This window comes from Adiantum capillus-veneris, chromosome 16 (genome assembly GCF_014529385.1).
Source record: "Adiantum capillus-veneris isolate H3 chromosome 16, ASM1452938v2, whole genome shotgun sequence".
Taxonomy (NCBI): domain Eukaryota; kingdom Viridiplantae; phylum Streptophyta; class Polypodiopsida; order Polypodiales; family Pteridaceae; genus Adiantum; species Adiantum capillus-veneris.
In genome coordinates this window covers 143904684-143932609 of record NC_140946.1, presented here as the reverse complement: position 1 = coordinate 143932609, position 27926 = coordinate 143904684, and the positions used below count along the sequence as shown (strand labels likewise).

At 46.2% G+C, this 27926-nt stretch overlaps 1 protein-coding gene across 1 annotated transcript in view; it reads right to left on the bottom strand.

Annotated features, from left to right (window-relative positions):
- The window catches only part of PDR2 (phosphate deficiency response 2), a 61202-nt gene that overhangs the window by 22653 nt on the left and 10623 nt on the right, over positions 1 to 27926 (bottom strand). The window contains exons 2-17 of the mRNA XM_086485693.1: positions 15114 to 15206; positions 14762 to 15030; positions 14594 to 14666; positions 14314 to 14486; positions 13945 to 14116; positions 13757 to 13861; positions 13485 to 13595; positions 13290 to 13376; positions 9174 to 9356; positions 8996 to 9046; positions 8799 to 8924; positions 8630 to 8709; positions 8418 to 8526; positions 8209 to 8337; positions 8043 to 8108; positions 7900 to 7971 (exon numbers count right to left, since the gene is read on the bottom strand). Of these exons, the coding sequence (XP_086341819.1) occupies positions 7900 to 7971; positions 8043 to 8108; positions 8209 to 8337; positions 8418 to 8526; positions 8630 to 8709; positions 8799 to 8924; positions 8996 to 9046; positions 9174 to 9356; positions 13290 to 13376; positions 13485 to 13595; positions 13757 to 13861; positions 13945 to 14116; positions 14314 to 14486; positions 14594 to 14666; positions 14762 to 15030; positions 15114 to 15206 (1899 nt within the window). The remainder of the gene's footprint in view (positions 1 to 7899; positions 7972 to 8042; positions 8109 to 8208; positions 8338 to 8417; positions 8527 to 8629; positions 8710 to 8798; positions 8925 to 8995; positions 9047 to 9173; positions 9357 to 13289; positions 13377 to 13484; positions 13596 to 13756; positions 13862 to 13944; positions 14117 to 14313; positions 14487 to 14593; positions 14667 to 14761; positions 15031 to 15113; positions 15207 to 27926) is intronic.

Genomic DNA, 27926 nt, shown 5'->3' with positions numbered 1-27926 from the left:
TCCCCCTCGTTTGACACCAGAGGCACACTGATTGACCGAGCGATTGAACTAGGGAAATCCAGGTGCCCACGACTGCGAAGAACTACACAGCATCGACGGGTTCTACGACAGAAAATTCGGAGCATGCTGGCCCTGGCCAAGCATGCACGACGCCCGGTCAGACTACTAACCATGGAGGAAATTGATGAGATTCGCCAACAACCGATGCTAGATCTCTTGTGATTCAGCCATCCCAACAAGCCACCCAAATTTTCTACGACAGAAAATTGGGAGCATCCAGGTGCCCACGAGTGCGAAGAACTACACAGCATCGACGGGTTCTACGACAGAAAATTCGGAGCATGCTGGCCAAGCATGCACGACGCCCGGTCAGACTACTAACCATGGAGGAAATTGATGAGATTCGCCAACAACCGATGCTAGATCTCTTGTGATTCAGCCATCCCAACAAGCCACCCAAATTTTCCCACTTAGTTTTATGCTTGGCTCACATCGACCAGCTTAGGCCCCCATAGTAGATATCTTTGTTTTGTAATGTTGTTAGGTTATTTTGTTATTCTGACTTTGTATCAGATCCACCACTTTGTAACTTTCGGGTCTCATAGGTCATTATGGCCTTTTGAAGACGTTAATATAACATTTCATTTTCATCTCTCTCTCTCTCTCTCTCTCTCTCTCTCTCTCTCTCTCTCTCTCTCTCTCTCTCTCTCTCTCTCTCTCTCTCTCTCTCTCTGTGTGGCGGGGACTGCTGAGCGCGAGGGTGAAGGGTGGCTCTCTGGCGGGCTACTGAGCAGGGAAGGTCCACTGGCACAGAGGGCGCGCAGAGCAGAGGTGCCAAGCAGCGCGCAGCCTCTCTCTCTGTGGCGGGGACTGCTGAGCGCGAGGGTGAAGGGCTCTCTGGCGGGCTGCTGAGCAGGGAAGGTCCACTGGCACAAAGGGCGCGCAGAGCAGAGGTGCCAAGCAGCGCGCAGGTCTCTCTCTCTCTCTCTCTCTCTCTCTCTCTCTCTCTCTCTCTCTCTCTCTCTCTCTCTCTCACGCAGCCCCTCCCTCCCCCTCACGCAGCCATCTCTCTCTCTCTCTCTCTCTCTCTCTCTCTCTCTCTCTCTCTCTCTCTCTCTCTCTCTCTCTCACACACACACACACACACGGATACATACCCACACACACACTACACACATACACGCATACACACACGTACTCCCTCTCTTCCCCTTCTCCCCTCTTCTTCACAATATGAAGAGAGGGTAGTTACGAAGACAACCATGTCTTCCCCCATCATCAAGACGCCGACATCGACAATGAAGACAACCTTCATGCTCACGAACAAGAGGCTTGCACAATTGGAGAAGGACATGAAAGAATGGCGGATGGAGAGAGAGATATGGGAGGAGGAGAAAGCCACCTTCATCAAGCTATGGAACGAAGAGAAGGAGGACATGAGAGCGGAAATCCAAAATCTCAAAGAGGAGAAGGAGAGAAAGGAACGGGAGAACGAGAAGGAGAGGGAGAGATGGAGGAAAGAGCAAGAAGAGATGAAGGCACAAATCGATCTCCTTCATGCTTCCATCACATCCCTCACCCCCGAGGAAGGAGAGATTAAAGAGGAGGCTAAGGAAGCCCTCAAGGAGGAGATCACCAAAGCCCTCACTGCAAGCATTGAGGACAAATTAGAGGCCACCAAAGAAGGATGGGTCGAAGTGGTCAAAAAGAACATCAAGAAGGTAGCAAGAGAGGAAGCCCAAAAAGATGAGGTACTCATCGTACACACAACCATCGAGGAGGAGAAGATGCGACAAGCTCGCCGTCTCAATGTGCGAGTGACCGGCATCAAAGAAGAAGAAGGGTCTACACCCGAGAGCGATGGGAAAGCTTTATGCAAGAAAGTGGGATACAAGGAAGAAGAGATCCCTTTCTCCAAAGTTTGGAGAGCCGGCAAAGATCCAAAGAAGAGAGCTCTCATCCTCCAATTCGCCTCCGAGGAGTCTCGAACTTCTTTCCTCCGAAAGAGGGTCATCTTGAGAGGGCTAGAAGGCCCCCCGATTTATCTTGATGATGACCTCACAAAGATGCAACAAGATCACCGTCGCGCGTGCATGCCTAGAGTCCACCAAGCCCGCAAAGAAGGGAAGAAGGCAGTATATCGAGATGGTAGGGTTATCATTGATGGCAAGACCATCGCATAGGGACTCGCGGCCTGTGGGACACACGAGGAGATTCATGTCACGGTTTGGAATTGCAATGGAGACCTATGGACACACCCAGAGAGACTTGAGGAGGTGATGAGAGGTCGAGACATCATTCTACTTACAGAGACACATGAGAGCCCAGAGAGAGGGTTACCACGGATACATGGATTCCAGTGGGAGTCTCTACATCGGGGATGTATGCGCCAGCACACCACTCGCGGCTCAGGAGGAGTGGCCATACTCTTTAGACAGGGGCTTCACAGCAGACTAAAGATTGTTGCCCGGGACCCACAGGCCCGCTACATGTGGATTCGCCTCGAGCTCTCACGAGACAGGATCGTCTACATTGCCCTTTGCTACTTTGCTCCCATAGGCTCCAGATTCGCCCCTATTGAGCAGGAGTCACCGTATGCATGCCTCACGGAGGAGATTATGGAGTACTCTACACTGGGTGAAGTCTTCCTTATGGGAGACTTCAATGCTCGTACGCGCAGTGAGCAGTGTGAGGCATATGACCACGAGGACCCAGAGGCACTACACACTCTAGATGAGGAGGCTACTATGAGAGATACAGCAGACAGAGCTCCAGTCACAGCCTACGGACGACATCTACTTCGACTTGGCTCCCAGCACCGTCTCGTTATTTATAACGGGATGGTCCAGTGGCCCACCTCAGGGGGCCTGACTTGTATGCCACATGGAGTTGCAGAGGGAGGGGGGAGTACAGTCGACTATATTCTGGGACCCAGGGAGGCTACACACCTTATCACATCCTTCACCATTCCACCCATACCCATCGGAGCCGACCACACATACCTCTCTTTCTCCATCACCGGAGATACCATCCCACACAGCTCCACAGCACACACTCCACACACCACCATCCATTTCACACATGAGCTAGCCTCTCTTTACTCGGCCGAGGTCGAGCATGGCCTATGCCTCCTCCACCCATCCACACCACTCTCAGTTCTCACATCACATATCTCTTCCGTTCTCCACACTTCAGCTATTAGTTCTTTTCCACACACCACTCACACAGGACGCACTCCCCCCCCCGGGACTATGCCTCAGAACCGCTGGTATGATGATGAGTGCAGAGAGCTATACCGACGCCTCCGTGCACGGCGAGCCTTAGGAGAGATCACAGAGAGAGAGGCCAGACGGCATATGAAGACGCTGACACGCCAAAAGCGGCGAGCATTCGAAGAGGCACAGGAGCTTGAGCTATACCGCCTATTCATGAGCATGGATAGCGCGACGGCATGGCGCACCCTGCGCGAGCCACGTCCGACTACAGCTATTGAGGATCCACAGATATGGCATGATTATGCAGAGCGACTTTATGAGGTGCCAGGGCAACCTCCTATCCCACAGCCACACGAGCCACGCCCCACATGCTCCTCCTTCTTTACAGCAGAGATGGTAGAGAGGGCCATACGCCGCATGCAGCACAGACGATCAGCTGACCATACTGGATTACAGAGTGAGCACATCATTTATGCGGCCTCCACTATAGCCCCGTTGATTGCACATGTCTTCAACCGGGCTATAGGGGAGGGCTTCCCAGAGGAGTGGACACAGCACACCATAGTGCCTATCCACAAATCTGGCGACACCCTGGACCCAGGGAACTACAGGACTATCATGATTGGCCACACGATGGCCAAGCTATATGGAGCAGTACTTGAGGCACAGCTCAGCTGCTACGCAGAGATCGAGGGTTTACGAGCTCCAGGCCAGGCAGGTTTCAGACGAGCTTTCTCCACCACTGATCACATCTTCGTTCTGCGCTGCCTCATTGATGGGGCAAAGGCGCGGAAGAAGAGGCTTTACTGCTGCTTTGTGGATTTCCGCAAGGCCTTTGACACAGTCCCACGCGAGAGACTCTTCCAGCGCCTTCACAGCATTGGGGTACCAACAGAGATGATTTGGGCCATATATGCTCTCTACGAGAGGGTGACGGGTCGAGTTCGTTGCCCAGGCGGTTTTTCAGAGACCATTGCTAGCACCATTGGTGTTAAGCAAGGATGCCCACTCTCCCCGACACTCTTTGGGCTCTACATCGACGAGATCTCCGACTACATACTGCGAGCAGGAGGAGAGGGGAGCGACTTGGCAGGTACTCCGGTCCACATCATGTTATATGCTGATGATATTGTGTTGATTTCAGAGTCACCCGAGGGCTTGCAACGCCATCTTGAGGCCTTGGACGAATTCAGCACACACAGGGGGTTGACTGTGAACCTTGGCAAAACCAAGGTTATGATCTTTCACACATCCAGTGCAGTGAGGAGCGCTGCCACCTTCACAGCAGCAGGAGGACAGGTTGATGTAGTCACCTCCTATGTCTACCTTGGCATCACATTCACCAGCCTACCAGGACCCTTCACTATGAGGCAGGCTGCTGCTGACAGGCTCACCCGAGGATATGCAGCTCTGGCCATGCTAGAGCGGAGATGCCACCAGGCACACTTTCAGGAGCCCCGCACGAAGGGGTGGCTTTTCGGCACCTTAGTCACCCCGGCCTTGATGTACTCGGCGGCAGTATGGGCACCAGGATTGACAGCTGACCAGTGGACACAGCTTGAGAGGCCACAGGTATGTATGATCTCACGCTTGCTCCGTAGCAAGAAGACAGTGCCACATGACATTATTAGAGCCGAGCTCGCCACACCACCTATGGTTGTAGAGGCACTATTCCAGACAGTCTGCTTCATCCAGAGGATGAGAGAGCTACCTCCTGACAGACTTACTCGTAGAGCATTTGAGGCAGCTATACAGCTATCAGAGAGTGGGCATGAGAGAGCATGGTACTCACAGGTCAGAGCATGGTTTGAGGGACACGGTCTTGACATGGAGAGCCTACCACCATTCCAGTACGACCCCCACTCACCATATGTTCACCTCTCTCGCAGTGAGAGGAACTTGGTATTGAGACAGGATCTGTGGCAACTATACACTAGGAGAGTCTGGGAGTCACCTGGCTTGGGGACGAGGATGTCAGATTACAGAGACCAGTTTCTCACCATATTGTCTGGGGGGTTCATACAGAGACCACGCTACATGGACACATATATGCCACATAGCTCACGGGTGGCGATTGGTCAGCTGAGAGTGGCTTCACACAGGTTAGAGATTGAGATCGGGCGACATACTGGTGTTCCCAGGGAGGAGCGAGTCTGCAGAGCCTGCACAGAGGAGGTGGAGAGCGAGGAGCACTTTGTATGTAGATGCAGAGCATACACTGAGATCAGAGGCAGGTATGAGGCCTTATTCTCAGGACAGCCCACTCTCCGAGAGATCATGGACTCTCGAGATCAGAGACAGCTCGGACGTTTCTTACTAGAGATACAGAGCCATCGGGACACACTACTACAGCCACACACAGCTACACAGACAGAGGGAAGACAGTCGCAGCTCACAGACTTCTTTCAGAGGATTGCCGCCCCTCCCTCACCAGACACTCAGAGGGGAGTGACACTCCCACAGGCGGAGGTGAGCCGAGCTAGACGACGACCACGAGTCACAGGCTACAGGGGCGCGAGCTCCCACCACCGACAGATCGAGGAGATCCGAGCCCGGAAGCGCCGTGCCACTGAGGAGCGAGTGGCTCAGATGAGGGCCGACCCGACAGCTTTCATCCGGGTAGCCTTGGCACCAGACCCGCCCATGTACCACATCTTACATCCCCCCATTAGTACAGGATGGAGCTAGATAGCTTGATGCATTCTCATGATTGTACTACCTTGAGCATATAGACATGCATATACCCCTAGAGATAGAGCTCCATCCCTCCTCAGATACTCCACTACCTACATTCAGTTCAGTTTTGTATCAGTTTTGTTTCATTTGTCTTTCCGATAGACGGATGACATACACACCATGTACATTTGATTTGTCTCATAGGCCGATTTCGGCCTGACATAGACGTTAAAAATCTTTCTTTCTTTCTCTCTCTCTCTCTCAACGCTCAGTTCAGCCATCTCTCTCTCTCCTCAATGTTTTCATGTTTTGGCTCTCTCGTAGGCCGTGCAGAGACTACAAAACCCATGGCAAAGGTGGAGGGCAGCCATAGGAGCTTGTGTGCGTCCCTTTGGGAAATAGCCGCACTTACACAAGGACAATACTAGCTGTCCACATAAATTTCAGCACTCTGACAAATTCCAGAAGCAATTTTCAGCCATAGCATTCTTGCTCAGACAATTCCTAAGTGAGCAGTTAGCAATAAAGATCGCTCCTACCAGGGTGACTCCAAAACGAAGCAGAAATAGCCATTATTGGCTACAAGTATGACAAATTTCAGCCAATAGGTTCATGAATACATGCATTTTTATGCATTAGAATAGACTCTCGGATGGAGAACGGTGCAAACTGTTCTGGTTCATGTGTTAGTAAACGTTCAATATTAATAGAAAATCTCCTCAAGGGGGAGGACCAGCCCATCTTCTAGTCCCTAGTACTGTGTTCTCTCTCTCTGCTTTATTTTCTAAATATTGTTCCGTGAAGATTCTTACGCTATTTTCATTGAATAGTCTCAAAAGTAGTTAAGTACACGCTTCCGTCTTATATGAAAAATTGTAGGAGGGAGCTAAACAATGTTAAGACCTCAGCTGACTGACACACGGAGACATTGCTGGCTTCGCCTTCCATTTCTCCATTGGAGAGAGATGCTTGGGATACATTCCTCCTTATGATTTCAGCGGTTCATGCTTGGCATGTGCTGTCATTCGCTCACACACTACAGTCTTGACATTTCAATTGGGGTTTTAGTCACCAGTATGGGTGCTTGTAGGAGAGATTGGATCAATTTAATGTTGGATTTTAGGCGATTTCTTATGGAGGCTCCATGACGATTTGGCTGGACACTGTGTTCTCTGACCATATAGATTCAATTTTCTATCCCTTCACTTGTGAGGCATGGGCCTAGTCCTCTTGATTCCATTCTGGCGGATCCATCTCTATGCCAGACACTGCAAGATATTTGGTCGGTAGATGCACTCACCTATGAGGATACAGGAGCATTGCTTGCCCACATGCTTGCCGTCCGAATACCCAAGCTAGGGTGTGGGCTGGTGGCATGGGACGCCAATCCTAAACTTGAGGCACTAGGCGGGAGTAGCTACACGCTCCCAAGCTCGGGAGTGAGCCAGTTAAGTTGTACAGCTGGGGTTTAAGTCATATGTCTATCCCTTTTTTTTTTTTAAGTGTGCCTGGTTGGCTTGCGTAATGTCATGTGCCTATGAGGAGCAATAACAGAGAGAAATTCTCATTATTTTTCCATGGCTTTCTGGGGTCAAAAGCAACATGAAAAACTTGAGATGGTCAACGAGATGTGGCATATGTACTGCAAAAAGGGTCAAGAAAAACTGAAACACACACTGTGGGAGACATTCACATTCTTTTGCCATGGATTTCTAGAGAAGAAAAGAGTACATGTAGAACTTATTTAATATCTGCCATTACGTAATATGCAAAGGGTCAAAGAAAGATTGAAACAGACATTCAATCTTTTTGTTTCAATTGAAGACTTTTAAACTAATAATGAACAGCTTGAAACATATATTTGCGAGAAGCAAGTTTCTAAAATGGAACAGATTGTAGGACAACATAGGACAGTGAGGGATTTTTTTATGTTCATGTTTCATATGTTCTGTTTTGATTTGAATTTTATTTTTTTTGGGGGGGGGCTTTTTCTGAAGCACCAACTTACAAGATCATGTGAAGAGTTCTTCAGTTCCTTCAAGACAGAAGCAGAGTCACTACGAAGAGGGCAATCAAACACCTGCACAGGTACTAACATCATCAAACATTCATCTCAAGACTCGGATTAATTTGATAATTTGTATGCCTTACCGCAAATCCAGCAAATGAAAGACCTGATTCCACGGACTCACGATCAAGATTCCTAAGTTCACCCACCTGAAATTCAAAAGATAATAAGCCACCTACAATCCATGCTGAGATGCAGGAAACACAAGCATAGGCTACTTTATCAAGAGGCCTAGTTATCAAGTGGTACCGGCATTTCAGGAAGGCTCTTGTATGCCAAGGCCAGAACTCGGGAACCCTGGCAAGTGTAATGCTTATATGCCTCAATATATTGTGGATCAACCTCTGTTAGCCTTTCTTGGATGACCTCTGGAGCCCCCTGCAACCAAGTAAAAAATGAACTACAATACCTTTTTTTGCCAAGTCTGTTATTTTTGTTAAAAACCCAAAAAATGTCACCTTGACAAAGGAAAAATATGAATCTTGCACTCTTACGACTGTAGACATTCTTTTCAGATGTGAAGCAAAATGATGCCGTTGCAAAATTTGCACTGGCTGGTAATTGCCTCTGGAAGGGGAAAAAAGTTATATTCAACAAAAATGACGACAACAATAAACTCAATTTATAGCAGGTAGACCAGCAACAATAGCATACAACGAAATAGGATTACTTTCTTGGAATTGCTTTTTCATCAGAAGTGTACGCCCAATCAATTCCCTTCAAAGCAGCTTTTTCTAGTGGATCCCCAACCTGTACTCATCAAAGACCAGCAAATCTGTCATGTGCTCTCTCACACAAGGGCCAAATACCCCAGCAGCAAGAACCTAGGCAAACCTTACAAGTTTACTGTCCACGAATACAAGCGCATGGCAAGCAGCCAAAACTTGGACAGCTTGTTCAGATATGGTGTTTGGATCAGTTTCAAGTTCTTCCCTCCCATTAAGAGAGACCACACCACGAAATTCCTGTCAAGCAGAAACGATCAAAACCTTGCAAACTTTTCAACATCAAATCAGAAATTCAAGGGTGGAATTACCATGTCATCAGAGGTCAGTGTGCCTGTCTTGTCAAAGCAACAAACATCCACCTGCAGAATGAGAGGAAAAAGGGTATGCTAAAAACAGGCAGGTAGGTAAAGAGAGACACATGCATGCACTCACACACTCATGCACACAGCACAAAGCAAGGCACTATATTTGTGATCTATAGAAAACCTTTCCAGCGAAGGGTATACGGAAAGGCTCTGTACAAAATATCCCCTTCCTTGCCAGGGCCATAAGCGATGTATTGACTGCAATTGAAAGCTCCATTGGTAATTCAGGTGGTATAACAGAGGTTATGATGAGTGAGCAGTTCAAAAATAGCTTGTACTTGCTTCTTGACGGATCTTCTAATCCCTGCAAAAAAACTCCTACTATCATTTAACCCTCTATTGACTAGAAACTAAAAGTTACACCTGACTAATGAAATTCCTTTAAAGTATCCCCTTACTATGCAAAAGCAAAAAATGACGACTATTGAACTGCAAACAGCAGCAGAGAAGAACGTAAATAAAGCACGTAAGTGCAGATAAACAACTTACAAATATCATTGGAAAAGAGGGAGAGGAGAGCAACAGGCCAAATAAAGCTTTTTACCCAATTCAGACTAGCAATTTGTTTAAATATAAAGGAGCGTTAAGAGCAGTTCATATTGTAGCAATTTTGTTTTTTTTTTAAAGCGACAGTGAGACAACTGGTCATGCAAACACAATTTATGAGAGGTAGCACGAGCAAAGGGTGATGGCTATGTATAAGGCCCATAAACAAGGCCAATAGAATCACTACTTTGTCCCAAACATCCTAGTTTGACAGATATAACTTGGGACTATTCAAAGACAAAAGAACTATTCCCATGATCATGCCCCATATCAGCTTCAAAAGAAAGAGCAAGTCATGAAACTGCGGTAATGACGTCAAGAATCCATCATCCATAGTATCAACTACAAGTTACCAATGACACAGATGATCTCAGCACCCTAAGATCATTTCGTCTTCTCTAATGACCTGTGTGTCGGTTGAATTGATATATGGAAGGTCAATTGCATCAAAATTATAAACGATAGTCTCTAATGACCTACAACTTATATTTGGGTTGTTTTGTTGTGTTGTTGCGGTAGCATTACTATTGTTGAAGGAGGGTTGAAGGCCGTTGAAAGGGGGAAGAAGGATTGGGAAAAGGGGGGGCCGGGGGGGGGGGGGGGGGGGGGGGGGGGGGCTGGCGCGGCATTGTGTACTCATTAACATCTATAGAAGGCCAAGTTGGCCTATAAGATATAAGGTTCTGAAACGACACTTGTCCATGTCTCATATGAGAGAGACACTTAATTCACAGTTAAATTGAGTCGACACGGCCCGGCGTAGTTTCGTGCCCCGAAAGATTGGCCCCAAAGACTGTCACCCCTTTCGGTATTTCTTTTTGTATTAATACTTGAGCAAAGTACAGTTGCCCTTGGGTATCCTCTATTCACTGGCTCGTCAGCTCTTGTGTGCCAGAAGGAGCCCACGGGACTTATTTAAATGCCCTTGGCCATGGGAAAAGCAGTACATGAAAAGCCTTCAACTCAAAAGCTCCCAGCTCCAAAAGCACTAGCACTAAAGCTGCCAACACAATCTGCGGATTTTCGTAGAGGTGCCACGCCAGCACAACCAGCGGAGATTACCGGTTTCGTACAATCTGCCACGTCAGCACAGCCAGCTGATATGCGGACTTCCGTACAACCAACCAATCCACTAGTTCTTTACTTTTCCTAGTTGTCCCCAGGGCCCTGTCGACAGGTGCCCCATAAGTTGGGACAACTTATAGCATGCCACGTCATCAATTTGTGACATACCCCCCTCTTGAAAGAGTTGTAATCGTCCTCGATTACGCCTACAAAACAAACAGAGGCCATAAACCAATTTAGTAGACACTGACTCTAAGTATCGACGCACTAGACAAACACAAATCTAGCACTTGCACAAAGACGACTAAGTCAATGCACATTCACATCATATCAATCACATAAAAATTGATTCCAGATCTAAGACCATGATTCCTGGCAACGTACTTAGCAATCGTACCTAGATCCATCCAGGACCTCATTGATGTCGGATTGGCTAATTCTTATTGCGATCATGTCTAGTAGAAAAGCATCTCAAAATCTCTCACAATAAGCATTCAAAGTGTCATCCTTGGTCATCCGAAGATGGTTCCAAGCGGTCATCACATCTCGTTCGTACTCCTGAGTCAGCCAAAAGGAAATAAAGAGCTGTTTGAACTTTAACCACTTAGTCAGGGCTACTTTTTTTAAAAGAAGAGTGGACCACCATGTTTGTGCATTTCCTTTCAAGAATGATGCTGCCCTCTTGATTTTGGAATGCTTTGAGTAGCGCCCTCCAGCTCCGTCTATGCTAGGATGCCCTCCTCTGTAATCGTGGACGTCTGGATCTCCCTAGGTCCATCGCACGATCAATCAGTGTGCCTCTAGTGGAGATGGGATCCGAACTTTGCTACAAAACCTGTCTGTCTAGCTCTCTAGTGGTAATGGCTGGCCTGAAATACTCCGTAGCCTGAAGCTGAGCTTATCTCTCTCTTCGCCTCAACAAGCAATCTCTATGTATCCTCAACTCAAGCAAGAACAGACCCAAGCATCTCTGATGCTGGTATCCCATAACCCTGGAAAGTAGTCGAAAACCCTCCTAAATAAGCAATGGAATCACCCACGAATCTCATAGTATGCGGAGCAATGACATATGTAATGCAGCTCTATCTTTGACTCCCTATGGCATACACGGCATACCCTGGCCTCAACCGGAACTCCTCTATATCTGTCAGTCTCAATCTCAAGCTGGTGTGAGGATGTGCGTATCTGGCCAATAGCACACTGCAACCCATTTGATGAATGTGCATCCATATAATTGGGCCTGACTACAAAGCCACCTGCTGTGAGTTGGAAAAAAATTTCTCTGTAAAAAGCAATCTTCATACCCAACTCCTGAGTAGGCTCTATCCAATTCCTCCTGGTGTCCATCTAAATCAAGTCTTGGCGGATAAGTCTAGTAATCTCTATCCATGTCATAGTGAGAGAGGGCAAGAGTACTAGAAAGGAGGCACTCTATCCATGCTAAAACCATGCATCTGGGACCAAGAAGTCATTTGTCCATACCACAATTGTCTCCCTGTAAAAGGCCAACTGTCAAAAGACTCGAGAGCAAGCCAGGATATCTGTTTCTAGGAAGGTCCCACAAGTTATGTATGAAAGAGACTCATCTAGTAAGTGCCTCAATCACCACCAGAGTGGTAGCTAGCTCTGCTCTCATAATCTCATGAGGTATTGAGGCCTTGGCTCTAATAATCGGGGAAATTGTAGATACCAGGGCCTCTCCATCCCTTTCCATCCATTGGTGCTGCCAGCTCTGCCGTGACAACCAGCTGAGGGGCCCCAAATCTGCACCCCATACATCGTAGTTGAGGTCACCAAAGTATCAAAAAACCAAAGTTTGGTGAGGTTCCTAAAACTGAACCTGTGAACACATCCTCTCAAGTTTGCCCAAGGCTGCATAGGCTCTGGTCAATCTAGTCTCTGCTGCTCTTCTCAATGAAAAAACTGGCCCACTGAAAAATTCCTGCCCATAGGGAAATGTGGGAGGTGACCTCCTGCCCCACTACGGTGTGGTGTTAAACACCATAACCTTGCAAACACATGTAAGGCATCCAAATGGCGCTGCATTCCATCTGGGGATAACAACATACAGGAGATAGCGGGCATCCCTGCTTCACTCCAATAGTGGAGTGAACCAGGGTAGAATCCTCTCGGGAGTGCGTACCTGCCCCACAATTGATCTGTATAAAGCCATAATCCCCCAAATGAGCTCTATGGGTATCCCATGACCTACAGCCGCTGCATCAGTCTGGCTCTGGGTACTGTATCAAAAGCTTTGCGTTAGTCCACAAAGCTCCAATATATCCGTTTCCCATGTGACTAAAACATACACATGGCACTTCTCTTCGGGCATTAAGAGAAAACCAAAAGATAAGAACAATGCAGTCTAGAAACAACAAATGGCTGTTGGACCAAATAATGTTCATTTAATCATTCCAATCCGGCACTGATTTATAGTCCTCCAAGGGATGCCCATTTCCCTTTTTTTAAAGTCTGCCATCATCACCACGTATGAGAAGTAGGACAACAAGAGGGAAGGAGCACGAAAAAGGGGAGAGGGGTTTCGAATGGCTTAGTGACCAGTTAAGAGCCAATGGAGATGCAGTTTAAACATATTTCAAAGAATATAAAAACATCCAGAAGATACCTTTTTTAGAACATACCCCGCTGCTGCAAGAGCAAATATCACAAGAAAACATATGAAAAGTCCACTTTCCCAGTTGTTTGCAGTCACCTGCACCAAAAAGGACAATGTTCTCAACCTAAAATAAAAAACTGCTCTCCAAGATTATCATTAAATAATCTGCAAGGCAAGAATGGCCAAAACAAACTATCTCCTCACCCGCTCTGTTGAAAACAAAATTGTCCGCATGAGCTTGCCCTGACTGGTCTCAAAGCCAGTGCGCAGTACTATTGCCAGGCATCCACCATCAGGGGTCTTCAGATGACCATTCTGGCCCAAAGAACAAATACTTCTCCCATTTTAAGAAACTAAAAGAATCACATAAAGCTACATCACCCAGCCAACAGAGCCCTAGACACTAAACAAAACTTGCACTAGCAAACTCGATTTTCTCACGGCTCCCCAGTAATCGAATCCAAACGCCAAAATACCTTATCTGCTGAATGTTGCAAAATTTTAGTCCCTCCAAAAAGCACATGATTCTTGTCTCGCTTTAATGACAGCATCTCTCCTGGTTGTCTACCAATGATCGACACCTGAAGAATAGATAAAATTAAGCACCGTAACTGCTTAAGCAGTAATCAGGTTAAGCACAAGGGAACAATGGATGAACAAAGACCTTCCATTGAGGTGTTGACTCTCCTGTCAAGAGAGCTTCATTGCTGATAGCGGTTCCAGCTAGAAGAAGCATATCTGCAGGCACAGTCCTCTCTTCTGCACCAAGCCCAGTAGGTCGCCCTATGGATACGACATCTCCAGGCAGCAAATCAATGCCAGATAATTTCACCCATCTGCCATAGCAAAACGGGAGCCATTATGTTGTGTAGCTACTAGCTTGTAAGTTTCAAAAACATGTAGGTGCAATGCACCAGTATACACAATCAAATTGCAGCATATCGAGAAGATTTGTACTGCATTGAAGGATAATCTAATGACAGCAGATGCTTCCAGGAGCGATAACTCGCTCACAAGAGATGACAATACTCACTTTCCACCACGATGCACCATAAGAGTCTGGCTGTCCACACGCACCCGACGAAGTTCTGTTAAAGTCCTTATGCGGCTCTTCACAACTGTCGACTCAAACAAGACTAGCATGAAAAGAGTGAAGATGCTATAGTACCAATACTCATCCAGGCACCAGAGGCCCACACAAAAGACCTGTTGGACAGTGCACAATGCTGTGTAAAACACCAACTTCAATCCAGCTCAAAACGAAACAATTTCCATCGAGTGATATTCAATGCTGTTGAGAAATGTTAAAATACCTGGAAAACAAAAAAAGGTTCCATGCAATGCTCTTTCATAAGCTTTTGAAAAGTGGGCTGAGGAAATAGAAATCTGCACCATCATGAAATTTCATTAAACGAAGAACCGATTCCAAATAGTTAGCGGTACAAATAAGCATAAAGAATAGCAATTCTTTCAGCACCTACATATTTCTTCCCCATTTGCTAGACGCTGCTGCAGCCTTAGCCTCTGAGCCATAACCTGTACTTTTACAATAATTACCGAAGCTATCTTTAGAGGGATATGGTAATTTTTGAAATCTCTGCAGTTCTGGAGAAAACACAAATCTCTGCTTCCGGAACTCAAAGGAGATTTCCTCAGTCATTGGCACAGAAGAAGGTGAAGCTGCTGCTAGCTGCTTCAGTGTCAAGCCTTGCACCCTTTCTTGACCGATCATATCTTTGTCACCCACAAACTGCACCATTTCCAACGGTGAACTTCGTCGTTGATAGAGAAATACTGCAAAAATTCCGAAACAGCCAAAAAAACTGCACTTACAGCTTTCTTGTGATCAAGAGGAACAACTTCTTTAGATCCAGAGAACTGCTCTGGAATGACTTTACATATTCTGGCTGCAGCTACATCCCCTACCTTCATACAACAAGCAAGCTTTAAGGCTGCAACAAACAAGGTCAAATCTGAAAAGACAGAACATAAAAACCTCAAAGCAGGAAACAACTTATTAAAGGCACAATTGTTAAGAGTATGACATCTCTGTGGATTTGTCCGGTCAGTCCCGGTATCTCCCAAGGACAGGTGGAGTGGGGGCTGTCTTGTGATTGTGCCCAGCTGGAGTGAGGTAGTTTTCTCATGTCGGGATTTATTTAGAAATGTTTAGCTTGGGGTTTTGGCTTGGGTCCATGGTCATCACGTTCCGGCAGTCTGGGAGTATTTTTCCCAGCCTTACCAGTATTTTACCTATGGCCCTATAGGGCCTCTAGTGCTTGTAATTGCTATTTTCACTATTTTCCCATTTATCCTAATCGTGAGGGCTGGCTGAGATCTGTCTGACCAGCACACGTTTGGATATATAGGTGTGGGTAGGGGAACAGGGAGAAATGAAATGAAATGAAATGTTATATTAACGTCTTCAAAAGGCCATAATGACCTATGAAACCCAAAAGTTTCAAAGTGGTGGATCTGATACAAAGTCAGAGTAACAAAATCACCTAACAACAGTACAAAACAAAGATATATACTATGGGGTCCTAAGTTGGTCAATGTGAGCCAAGCAAAAAACTAAGCAAAAAATGGGCGGCTTGTTGGGATAGCTGAATCACAAGAGATCTATCATCGGTCGTTGGCGAATCTCATCAATTTCCTCCATGGTTAGTAGTCTGACCGGGCGTCGTGCATGCCTGGCCAGCGTGAATTTTCTGTCGTAGCCTCCGTCGATGCTGTGTAGTTCTTCGCAGTCGCGGGCGCCTGGATTTCCCCAATTCAATCGCTCGGTCAATCAGTGTGCCTCTGGTGTGAGACGAGGGGGAGCTCTGCTGTGGGAGTGGCTCTTGCGGCTGTCCCGTGTCTGCTCTGGTGAGAGGATGTGCGTAACTGGCCAATAGCACATCGTATCCCATGAGACAAGTGGGTATCCATGTATTTGGGTCTCGTCAGAAAAAGTCTGTGATCCGTCTTTGAGACTGGCTAGCCTCTCCATTCATTAGGCTATCTCTGTGTCTGCGCAGCTCGAGCAAGAACAAACCAAGACATCTCTGATCTTCGTATCCCATGACTCTTGAGAGTGGTCCAAAACCCTCTCTGAACAAGCAATGGAATCGGCCTCGTATCTCGTAGTAGACGGGGCAGCGGCATGTATAGTGTAGCTCTGTCTCAGGTTCCATGTTACACAAGGGGCATGTCCTGTCTTCTGCTGGTACTCCGTTGTATCTCCCAGTTTCAATCCGCAACTAAACCATCTTCCGTAAGCTGGAGAAGGTGGTCTCTGTAGAAAGCCATCTTCGTGGCCAGTTCCTGTGCTGGTTGTGTCCATGTCCTCCCGGTGTCTAGCTGGGTCAGGTCTTGGCGGATGAGCTTGGTGATCTCTGACTGTGTAAGAGAGAGATGGTGCATCCAATGAGTAATGGAATGGTGGCAGCTTGTCTATGCTGAACCCATGTGCCTGAAACCATGATGTCATCTCCCCATACCAGCATGTTGTATCTCCTTGTATGGCTAACTGTCGAGAGGATTCAAGTGCTATGCGAGCATATCTGTTTCTAGGAAGTTCCCATGTGCGGTTTATGAAGGAGACTGATCTGGTGAGCGCCTCCACCACTAGTGGGGGGGCCGCTAGCTCTGCTCGGATAATGGCTCGTGGTACTGATGCCTTGGCTCTAATGAGCCGCGAGATCATAGAGACGAGAGGTTTCTCCATGTTCCCCCATCCGTCTGTGCGACCCGGCCTCCCGTGGTGATCCAGTGAAGGTCCCCATATCTCGGTTCCATAGAGCAATGCTGAAGCCACCGAGGTGTCAAAGAGCCAGAGCTTCATCCGGGGCTCCTGAAACTGAACCTGCGAACACATCCTTTCCAATCTACCCAATGCTGCGTGGGCTCTAGTAAGTTTGGTCTCAGCTGCTCTTCTGAGTGAGAATGTAGGTCCGCTAAAAACCACTCCAAGGTAAGTGTAAGCGTCTGTGTACTCCACAGTCTCCTGACCGTATGTGAATGTAGGTGCTGACCTCCTGAGCCATTGTGGGGTGGTATTAAACACCATAACCTTGGTTTTACCCAGGTTGACAGACAAACCACTTTCGTGGGCAAATGTATGCAAAGCATCCAATTGACGTTGCATTCCCTCTGGGGATTCGGAGATCAACACTATGTCATCAGCATATAACAAAAGTGGAATCCATGTCCCTGCCAACTGAGGAGCTTTATCTCCATCGGTGTCAATGTAGTCAGAAATCTCATCCACATACATACCGAAAAGAGTAGGAGAGAGCGGGCAGCCCTGCTTCACCCCAATAGTGGAGTGAACCGGTGTAGAAAGTCCCTCCGGGGTGCGTACATGCCCTACTACTGATCTGTACAATGCCATGGTCCCCCAAATGAGTTCTGTGGGTACTCCCATTTCCTGTAGTCTGCGCATCAGTCTAGCTCTGGGTACTGTGTCGAAAGCTTTGCGGAAGTCCACAAAGCTACAATAGATCCGTCTCCCATGAGATCTACCTTCCTCGATGATGGCCCTGATTGTCAGGATATGGTCAAGAGTAGAGAAGCCTCTCCTGAATCCTGCTTGCCCAGTTGCACGTATTATATACCTTCATAAGTTCAGAATAGTCTGAACTCACGAATTATAAGAGGGAATAAAGCACTCATAAAACTATAAAAGCAAGGAACCAAGAAAAGAAAAGAAAAACAAAAACAAACAAACAGAACAAACTAAATCACTTTGTTTGCTACGAAACAAAACTAGATAAAACAAAACATTATTAACTTAAAAATGTTTTTAGAAAAGGTATGTGTAAAATAAGTTGACGCAACTTACTTGGCTTAAAATAGGTACTCAACTTTAAGCAAAAAAGGATGAGACATCTTAGAAACTAAATCCTAAAAATCAAACTTCACACAACAACTTCTAACAGAACACATTCTTAAGTCCTCAGATAAGCTAAATACAAAATCGAAAAATGAATACTACTACTACAAACCTCGTAGAGCAAAGAACCAAACTTAACAATATTCTTTGGGAATGTCCTTTAGCAGAGGAGGTGTGGCTTCGTGTTCTTCGACTTATGCCAGCTCTTTCCACCGCTCATAGGGAGCAGCTGCTTGCACGTATTCCCTCCCTCTCTGCCCATCTACTCAGCTGTTGCTCAAGAATGGATGCATACAACCGTGCCAGTGTAATGGAATTTGCCTATTCAATTTGAGAGTAGCGGAATTTAATGAGAGTACTTTCAAGAAATGATTTTGTGAGCATAGCGGGTAGACATAATTGAAGATAGCAACATAATCATAGCAATTAGTTAACTTGGCATAGACAATACTTTTGCAAGAGAGAGAATTTAGAGAACATGACAACAGTTGAGGACCGGATTTATGTGGAGCCGGTCCCCCCTCCAATAGGCATTTGTATTATGATTTCTCCCATAAAGAGAGACTTGTTACAATACAGTCTTTGTGTTCCTTGTGACCTAGGTGATGCCATGAAGATGGAAGGCTTCATGCATCACAAACATATCATAAACTTGAAGAAAGCTTTAACTATCCCAAGCCTCAGTCCCAAGATCTCAAACACCTTCGAAGGTGGAGAGAGCTAGCAGGGAATGAGGGTAGGGAAGAGGAAGAAGAAACATTTCGTAGGAGAAAGAATTAGTTCCTCACTTATCATACTCTTGTTGCTAGCATACATAATAGCATAGTAATGAAGAAGAAGGAGATGGCAAGCTTAAGCATTGAAGCATGGCTCTTGGTTGGATTTGCACTCCATAGTCAAGAGTGTTGGTGTAGGCTCTCAACCTCTACTTGCTTGGAGAAGGAGAGGGAGCTCTTGCACTTTGCATAGTACACAATGAGAGTGCTTGTGAGTGTGTGTGGGTGAGTATACCCCCTAAGCACCCCCCTAGCTTGCTTGGGTCGACCCCCCCCTTGTAGCTCATGCTTGAAGCTCATTGGACCCTTCCAGGCCTAGCCAATCACAAGCAGGAGCCATTACAAGCAACAGGGGTAGCCTTGGGACAAGTGTCCCCCTTTCCCCTTTGAGAGAGAGGACTTGATAAATGCAAAAACAATTAGATAATTCAAGTAATTTATCATTGGACCCCTTTGAAGCCTAGCCAATAGGCTTCAAGTAACACATGAAGGTAACATGGGTAGGGACCTGACATGTGTCCTTGCTGCCTCTTCAAGCTGGGGCTTCCCTTGTGAGTGTGAGTGTGTGTTCTCTCTCTAATCCCTAGGAAAAGGGCTCGCCCCCCCTCTTGTAGGGATGCTTTTGACTTTAGGAGCTCAAGCACCTTAGTCATCAAGCATGACAAAGCACTTGGACTAGGGGGTATTCCCACAAGCATCTCAGGCAAGCATGTCAAGGCACAACACCTTAATCAAGCGGCAAGTCAAGCATGGAGTAAGTCAAGCACCTCAAGTACCTTAATCAAGCACCTCAAGCAGGACAAACACCTCGAGCTTGGGTCGGGTTCCCACCTCAAGCTCAGCCCTAGCTTACCTAAGGTCAAAGGACTTTTACACACATTATTGGAGGTCTTCAATGAAGCTAACCCTAAGGTCTTATGCTCCATTGGTTAGCCTTGCTCTTGATAGACCATCTCCCATTTGGGCCCCTTTTCTATTGGCCCCGTGTTGAGATAGATCTATAAGCACATATCTATATCTTAACACTTGTTCCCGTTTATTCTCCCACATTAAGTGATCAATTTAATATGAGAAAATCATTTGGGTTGGTTAGATATTAGATTTTATGACATTACCTCTCTTTTGAAATCATAGTCGTCCTCGACTATGAGGTAGAAGAGATAAAGCCTTAGTCATTAGTCAATCGTACTTAGCGGGTAAAGGATCCCTTTTTTACCCTACGACATCTTTCCAAGATGGATGACTAATCCATTTGGTGCTTGGGAGACATAGCTGCCGTAAGCATGTCTGCTTTTTAGTCCATTTCATTCTTCCAAAGTAGAGTGACAAATTCTACTTGGTGTTTGAGAGACGTCGTCGTCACAAACATGATTCTAAGCATGCATACTAGTTAAATTTGTGCACAATTAAAAAGAGGACTAGTCTTATAAGACAAAAACATGAGTCATTTAAAAGAAATTTGTACATTTGCTTACTCTAATGTAGCATTGTAAGCATTGACAAGGTTCATACTATCCTTAAGTTGTACTCCTTGCATCCATCTAGCATCTTCAAAAGGATAATTTTTGAACTTAATAAGATACCGTCGGATTATCTTACCATGTCGTAGTACCTTGTCTTCATGCCGAAGGACAGCTTCGGGTTGTAGCACCTCTTCTTGGTCTTCAACTTCGGGAGGGTCTTCAATAATTGGTTCAGTTGGTGGCTCTCCTTTGTAGGGCTTAAGTAGGCTTACATGAAAGGCATTGTGTATAAGCCAATGGTTGGGCAACTTGAGTTGATAAGCCGTCTCATTGATGGGCTTCAAGATTTGGAAAGGACCATAGTATCTTTTTGCTAGTTTAGCATAATACTTTTGATGGCCCGTAGGATTCTTGCCCGTCGTTTGCCTTAATCGAGCCTTAGGAAACTTGAGTAAGACCCAATCATTTTCTTTGAACATTAAGGCTCTTCTGTGCTTATCAGCAGCAGCTTTTTGCCTTTGTTGAGAGATGGCTATAGCCTCCCTAATCTTTTGAAAAGATTCTTGTAGGTCACGGTTATACTCATCGGCGGCGAAGATCTTCCCATGTACTTTGAGTAGCAAGGGACTTTTAGGCAGAGTTACCCGGAACGCGGAACGGGAACGGCGACGGGCCTCCCTGCGGAACGGGGGAACGGGAATGGGCCCGGAACGGGAACGGCGCGGAACGGTAGGCTAAAAAAACACCCAAATATTATTTTTTTTAGCGTTATGTGTTTGAATACAAGTAGTATTAGAGTCCTTTGACTCTAATACCCACAAAAAACACGATTCGAAAACCATTTAACCTTATTATGACTTGATTGGGATGTGAGGCGTCCAAAGTACATAGCCAGATGAACAACAATGAGCAAACACAATGCCCATAGTACATACACAATGCTCTCAAATAATTGCAAGAGTAGTAGTCAGAGATAACACTTTGGAATTAATTATGGCTAACATAGTAACAAGCCTCAAGGGCCGCCAGCGGCCAAGGTGCTACAAAAAAACCAAAGGGGGGCAAAGTTCAAACCAGACTTCAGTGACCACAATACCAAAAGACTGAAGGTGACAAATACCATAAAGATGCTAGTAGCTACAAATGGCAAAGAGGGCAAGGCTCAAGCAGCCATACAAAAAGGTGGATAAATGGCAAAGACTCAAGACTCAAGAGCCACTAGCCTGAGAGGCCTCCCAATCCGTAGTAGCCGGCTGTAAATCATGCACATCCTCCCATTCCTCATCATCGAGGTCTAGGTCCGGCTCGATCTCAGCCACAGATGAAGTACCTGGTGTTGGTGGATGTGCATCTCCACCCGCCTGAGAAGCCTCTTGCTCCATCTCCCACTGTGTAAAAGGATCTGTCTGTTTGTCTGTACTCTTGCAAAGCATTTTCAAATTTGCGCTGACGAAGACAAGATCATTAGCCTTCTCCACTCCAAGCCGATTCCTCTTCTTGGAAGCAATGTGGCTAAAGGTACTCCACAATTGCTCCAAGCATGAGGTACTAACTGACTGGCTGAGAATACGGATCGCCAATCTCTGAAGCTCAGGGCCATCATAGCCATAGTCCTCCCACCAAAGCACTGAACCTATTTTCCTGCGATCAATCTGAGCATCTGGACTGCCAAATGACCCTCGCATCTCTCTGTACTGTCTCAGCTGATCTCTGACAATGCGTCGCCCATCTCTGTCTAGAACCATCTTGTTTAAGATCTCTGTAAATTGGTTCATGACTTCCCTATCTGTCTCTTGCCCTGCACCTTGGAACTCTGGATCCACCATGTACGCTGCCCCGTGTAAAGGAGAGGCATATGAATTCCACCTCGAGCTGCAAAGCGCATGGATCTCCTCATATCGCTCTGCGTTCGGCTCAAGCTGTGCAAGCTGCTCAATCATGCGGTCCATTGCCTCATAAATCTTGCCAATGCAAGGATCCATGCCATCCAGAACTCGAAGCAAATGAACCACCGGTTTTACCTGTGCATCTAGACTCTTGAGCTCCTTCCAGAACTCAAGATCCTCTACCTTATCCTTGCACAAAATCCCTGCAACTGTCTTTGCATAGGGGGAGGTGGTGAACTCATCACTGATGAAGACCTGTCGGACCGCATTTTGACATTCAGACAGCCTGCGTACAAGAAGAAAGTTGAATGCGAAGCGGATATCTGAATACTTTAGAAGCACTTTGCCGCCCGACCTCTTGAGGTACTCACTCCGAACCAAGTTGTGATTGTTGATGAAAGTAACCATCTTCACTGCATCAGCAATGACTGGAGCAATCCAGTCTAGCTTGCCGATGTCTTTCAGAAGGTTGTTCAAGCAGTGTGCCATGCAAAAGCACACTGTCACATGCGGATAGTGGCCCTCTATGATAGCTGTTGCTGCCCTGTTTGATGCCTCCCCATCTGTGACAAAGGCCACCGCGTGTTGCTCACCGATGGTTTCTATGGCCGCTGTCCACTCTGCAGAGAAGACATCGGCGGACTTGCCACTCTCAGTGGCATCATGAGAGTGCACAAAGTACATCTCTCCACTGGAGTATGCGACGAGACCATGGATAGATCTCTTCCTTGTATCGCTCCACCCGTCAGCAATGAGAGAAACGCCATGTTTTGCCCAAAGACGCTGAATGTTGAGGGTTGCTTGCTCCACGATAGCCTTCTCTCGATCGAGCAAGGTGGTTCGGAGAGCCTCTGAAGATGGCGGCACATAGCCGGTGCCATACTCTCCTATCTGTTGCACCATGACTTTCCAATACTCCGACCTATTTCGATCAAACATAGAAGAGGTTAGTATCAAAAAAGTGGAAACGACGATAACGGAAGAAATGAGAGAGAAGATTGATGAATCATAAAACAATGTACATACCTCGCTGCGACAAATGGGATATGGTCGTGATAGAAGAATCGGGCCACGGCCGCATCCACCTCTTCTTTCTTCTTTGGGTCCCAAGAGGTGGTAAGGGTCTTTTGGCGACGAATTGGACCTTTTGAAGATGCACCAACACCTACACCGGGTAGAGAGGAAGAAGGGAAAATGAGGGTCTTTGGATCAATACCTTTGCGTGCCGGCTTGGCTTTATGGTTGAATTGCCGATCCTTTTCCTCGAGCTCCTTCCTCTTCTCGATGGTTACGTTGGCACAAAATTTCACCTCATGTCTCGGCACTCGAAGAAAGTGTGCCCTCACTTTGTCATGCCCCCCTTTCCGCGTGTAAGAGCATAGCTTGCATCCCCATGCACGAGAACCTCCCGCCGCCGACAAGGTGCCCTCCGAGGTCACTTCATCCCACCACGACCATTCCTTCGCCTTTTGAGTGTTGCCCGCATGAACGGAGGGGGTTGAACGAGAAGAAGAGGCCATGGATGATGGATTATCCGTGAAAGAGAGAGCTTGATCTTGAACTTTGAGAGAGAGAGAGACGGATTGAGAGAGAGAGGCTTGTCGCTTGATTCCGTGAGAGCTTGAGCCTTGAGCCTTGAAAGTTGAGGGTTAGAACTTAGAAGTTAGCCCAAGAGAGAGAGAGGTTGAGAGCTTGAGCCTTGAGGCATGCCGCGGCGCCACACTATGGCTTGAGAGTTGAGAGCAAGCTAGGGAGAATGAGCTTGGCTTGAGAGTTGAGAGCAAGGCTCAAGCAAGGGAGAATGGGCCTTGAGGCTTGATGAGTGTGTGAAGAATGGGGGAGGAGGGGGGCATTATATACTTTTTTGACTGCTGAAAATGGCCGTTGGCTGCCTAACAGTCATTTTTTTCAATTTCAAAAACTGCCGTTTATGGCCGTTGGGGCCGTTCCGGTCCGTTCCGTCCCGTTCCAGCCCGTTCCGGTCGTCCCGTTCCGGTGACAGTTTCCAGCCGGAACGCCGTTCCGTTCCGACACGTTCCAGAAAATCCCAACCGGCCGGAACGCCGTTCCGGCGTTCCAAGGCCCGAAATGTCCGTTCCCTGGTAACACTGCTTTTAGGTCTTCCCTCTATGATCTCGAAAGGTGCTTTCCCCGTAGAAGTATGTACAGTATTATTGTAGGCATACTCTATTAGAGGTAAATACTTTTCCCATTGTGAGCGTTGATCTACTTCGGTAACATAAGTCTTGAGTAGATCGAGTATCGTAAGATTGGCTATCTCACTTTGGCTATCCATTTGTGGGTGATAGGCCGAAGAGAAATTCAATCTTGTTTCTAGATTTTCAAAGAAACCTTTCCAGAAATTACTGGTCATTCTAGGATCTCTATCTGACACGATGGATGTGGGTAATCCATGGTGCTTGAAAATCTGAGATATGAAGAGAGTTGCCATTTGATGTGCCTTAATAGTCTTTTTGACAGGAATAAAATGTGCTTGCTTGCTAAACCTGTCGACTATTGTCCATATTCCTATATTCTCATGGATAGACTTGGGTAATCCAAAGATGAAATCCATGGATATACTCTCCCATGGTGAATTTGGAATAGGCAATGGCTGGAGTAATTTAGGTTGCTTCCCTCTATCATACTTGGTCTTTTGGCATACTACACATTTTGAAACGTACTCTTGTATGTCCACTTTCATGGTAGGCCAATAGAAATACGTCTCTACTCCTCGGAGAGTAGGTTGAATACCTCTATGCCCTGCATATGGAGGAGCATGGGATTCATACATAACCTTCTCACGAAGGGAATGGGTAACACATAGCCTATTGCCGTGGAGAAGGTAACCATCCTGCAAGGTGAATGGTTCCTCTTTCTTCCCCAAAGCAAGGGCTGACATTATGTCTCTAAAGTCAGGGTCAGTAGCATACTCATCTATCATAGAGGATAGATCATTGTGAGTAGCTACAGACACCGCATTAACTTTTGGTCGTCGTGAAAGTGCATCGGCAACTTGATTGTGCTTACCAGCTATGTGAGCAATATGGAAATTAAATTGCGAAAGAAAATTTGCCCACCTCATTTGTTTGTCAGAAAGCTTGGTTTGCGTCATGAAATACTTGAGACTTTGGTGGTCGGTTCGTAGGATAAATGGAGTCCCCAATAGGTAGTGCTTCCATGTATCTAGGGCATGTAGAACAGCTAAAAGCTCTTTCTCATAAATGCCCAAGACTCGTTCATCACTATTGAGCCTTCGGCTCTCATATGCTATGGCATGCCCTTCTTGAAGCAAAACCGCTCCAAGGCAATCACCACACGCATCACATTGGACCTCAAATGGCTTTGAGAGATCCGGAAGCACGAGGACTGGTTGGGAAGTAAGCTTCTCTTTGAGTTTTTCAAAAGCATTTTGCTCCTTAGCAGTCCATACAAACTTAACGTTCCTCTTTGTTAAGTCGTGTAGTGGTCCTGCTACTTGAGAGAATTTTGCTATGAAGCGTTTATAGTATGCACACATACCAATAAAGCTTCTTAGCTCATGTAGATTCCTTGGGTTAGGCAATGATTTTATTACCTCTAACTTTGATGGATCCATACGAATACCATCGTGAGAGATAATATGACCTAGATATTGAATCTCTTGAAGGAAGAATTCACTTTTCTTTTGGTTGAGAAAAAGTTTGTTCTCCCTCAAGGGTTGAAAAATCACTTGGAGATGTTGCTTATGTTCCTCCAAAGATTTGGAGTAGATGATGATATCATCAAAGAATACTCCAGTGAATTTACGATATGGTCTAAAAATTTTCTCCATGAGACGGTTGAAAGTAGCTGGTGCATTAGTCAAGCCAAAAGGCATGACTAGATATTCATAAAGACCAAATGTTGTGCGAAACGCGGTCTTTAGGATATCTTCATCCACTATCCTTATTTGATGATAGCCACTCTTAAGGTCAATCCTACTGAAGTAGGTAGAGCCTTGTAGCTTATCAAACAGATCTTCTACCCGAGGCACGGGAAATCTGTTTTTGATAGTGATATGGTTTAGTGCTCGATAGTCCACACACATACGGTATGTACCATCTTTCTTTTGCACTAAAAGGACTGGAGAACAAAAGGGAGAGGAACTAGGCCTCACCATCCCTTTGTCTACCAATTCCTGTACTTGCCTCATAATCTCCTCTTGTTGAGCTTGTGAGACTCGATAAGGAGGTTTGTTAGGCGGTGAGCTTCCTGGAAGGAGCTCAATACGATGGTCATCATCCCCTCGTTTTGGAGGTAGGTCCATAGGGATATCATCGATGAACACATCTTGGAATCCTTTTAGAAAAGTAGACAAGTCTAACTCTTCTTGATTCCTATCATTTTCATTTGATGAAACATTATTAGCTTTTAGAGACTCTTTGACATAAATCATGTACGCAGAAACTGAGCTCTTCATTGATTTATCAAAAGAAAGAGGATTTACAAGTGGAATAGTGCGACCACGCTCACTAGCATCTATATACATGTTCTTTCCCCTGTAGGTGAAGTAAATTCTCCTTTCAGGGAACTTCATGTTGGCAGCCATGCGATCAAACCATGGTGCCCCTAGGATAACATCTTGATGTTGGAGAGGAGAGATGAAGAAGTCTTCTTTGTCAACATAGCTTTGGACATGAAGCCTCAACTTCCCAATCAAGGGAGTAACGGAGGCTTGTTGTCCCTTGAAAGCTGCATCAGCTGTTACTATATCTCCCATCTCAAAAGCTTGAATGCCCAACTTGGTGACCAACTCTATTGATATGAAGTTGAGAGTAGAGCCAGGGTCAAACAAGATGAAGGCATCATGCTCTCTTACCTTTCCCCACGCATAGGAAAGTGATGATCCTTTGCAATGAGCATCCTCTTTTGGAGCTTCGATGGTGGAAGCCCTAGGAGTCTCATTGCGAGTATTCTTCTTGGGGCAAGAACGATAGCCATGTCCTTGCTCCCCACACTTGAAACACTTATGGTCCTTGCGAAAAGCTTCAAGCTCTTCAGGAGAGAGTTTGTTTTTACCTTTGTAAACTCCCTTCTCCTTGGACCGATTGTTGTTGTTGGAAGTGCCTTGGGAATTATTTTGAGCATTGGATTTCCCCTTTGCATCATTTTTATCTTTGTTTTCCATGGGCTTGACATTACGTCTAGCCCCTTGATGGAAATTGATGCGTGAAGCAACCATGGTGTGGTGGATTACTTCGGTAATAGTACCGGGCCGTTGAGAGTTGATGTATTCGGCCATCTCTTCAGGTAATCCCGCACAGAATTGCTGTCTTTGCTCGGCAAAGTCTATCTTTTGAAAGACAGTAGCTTTGAGATGTAAATCCCAAAACTTGTCTACATACTTGTTGATAGACTCATGAGAGAGAAGCTTCAAGCCGCGCCATTCGGTAAGAACTTTATCTTTAGTATCACTTGGAAGAAATTGCTTCATGATGGAAACTCGTACAGTTTTCCATGTCTTTGGGGCTTCTCCATTGCCACGAAGGCTAACCCACCATTGACGAGCTGATTTTTGGAAGTGCATAGCTACATGGCGTAGCTTGGAGGATTCTGTGAAGCCCTCGTCCCCAAAGGCCGCATCAAATTGCTGGATGAAGGCCAACACTTTGTCGGTAGCACCA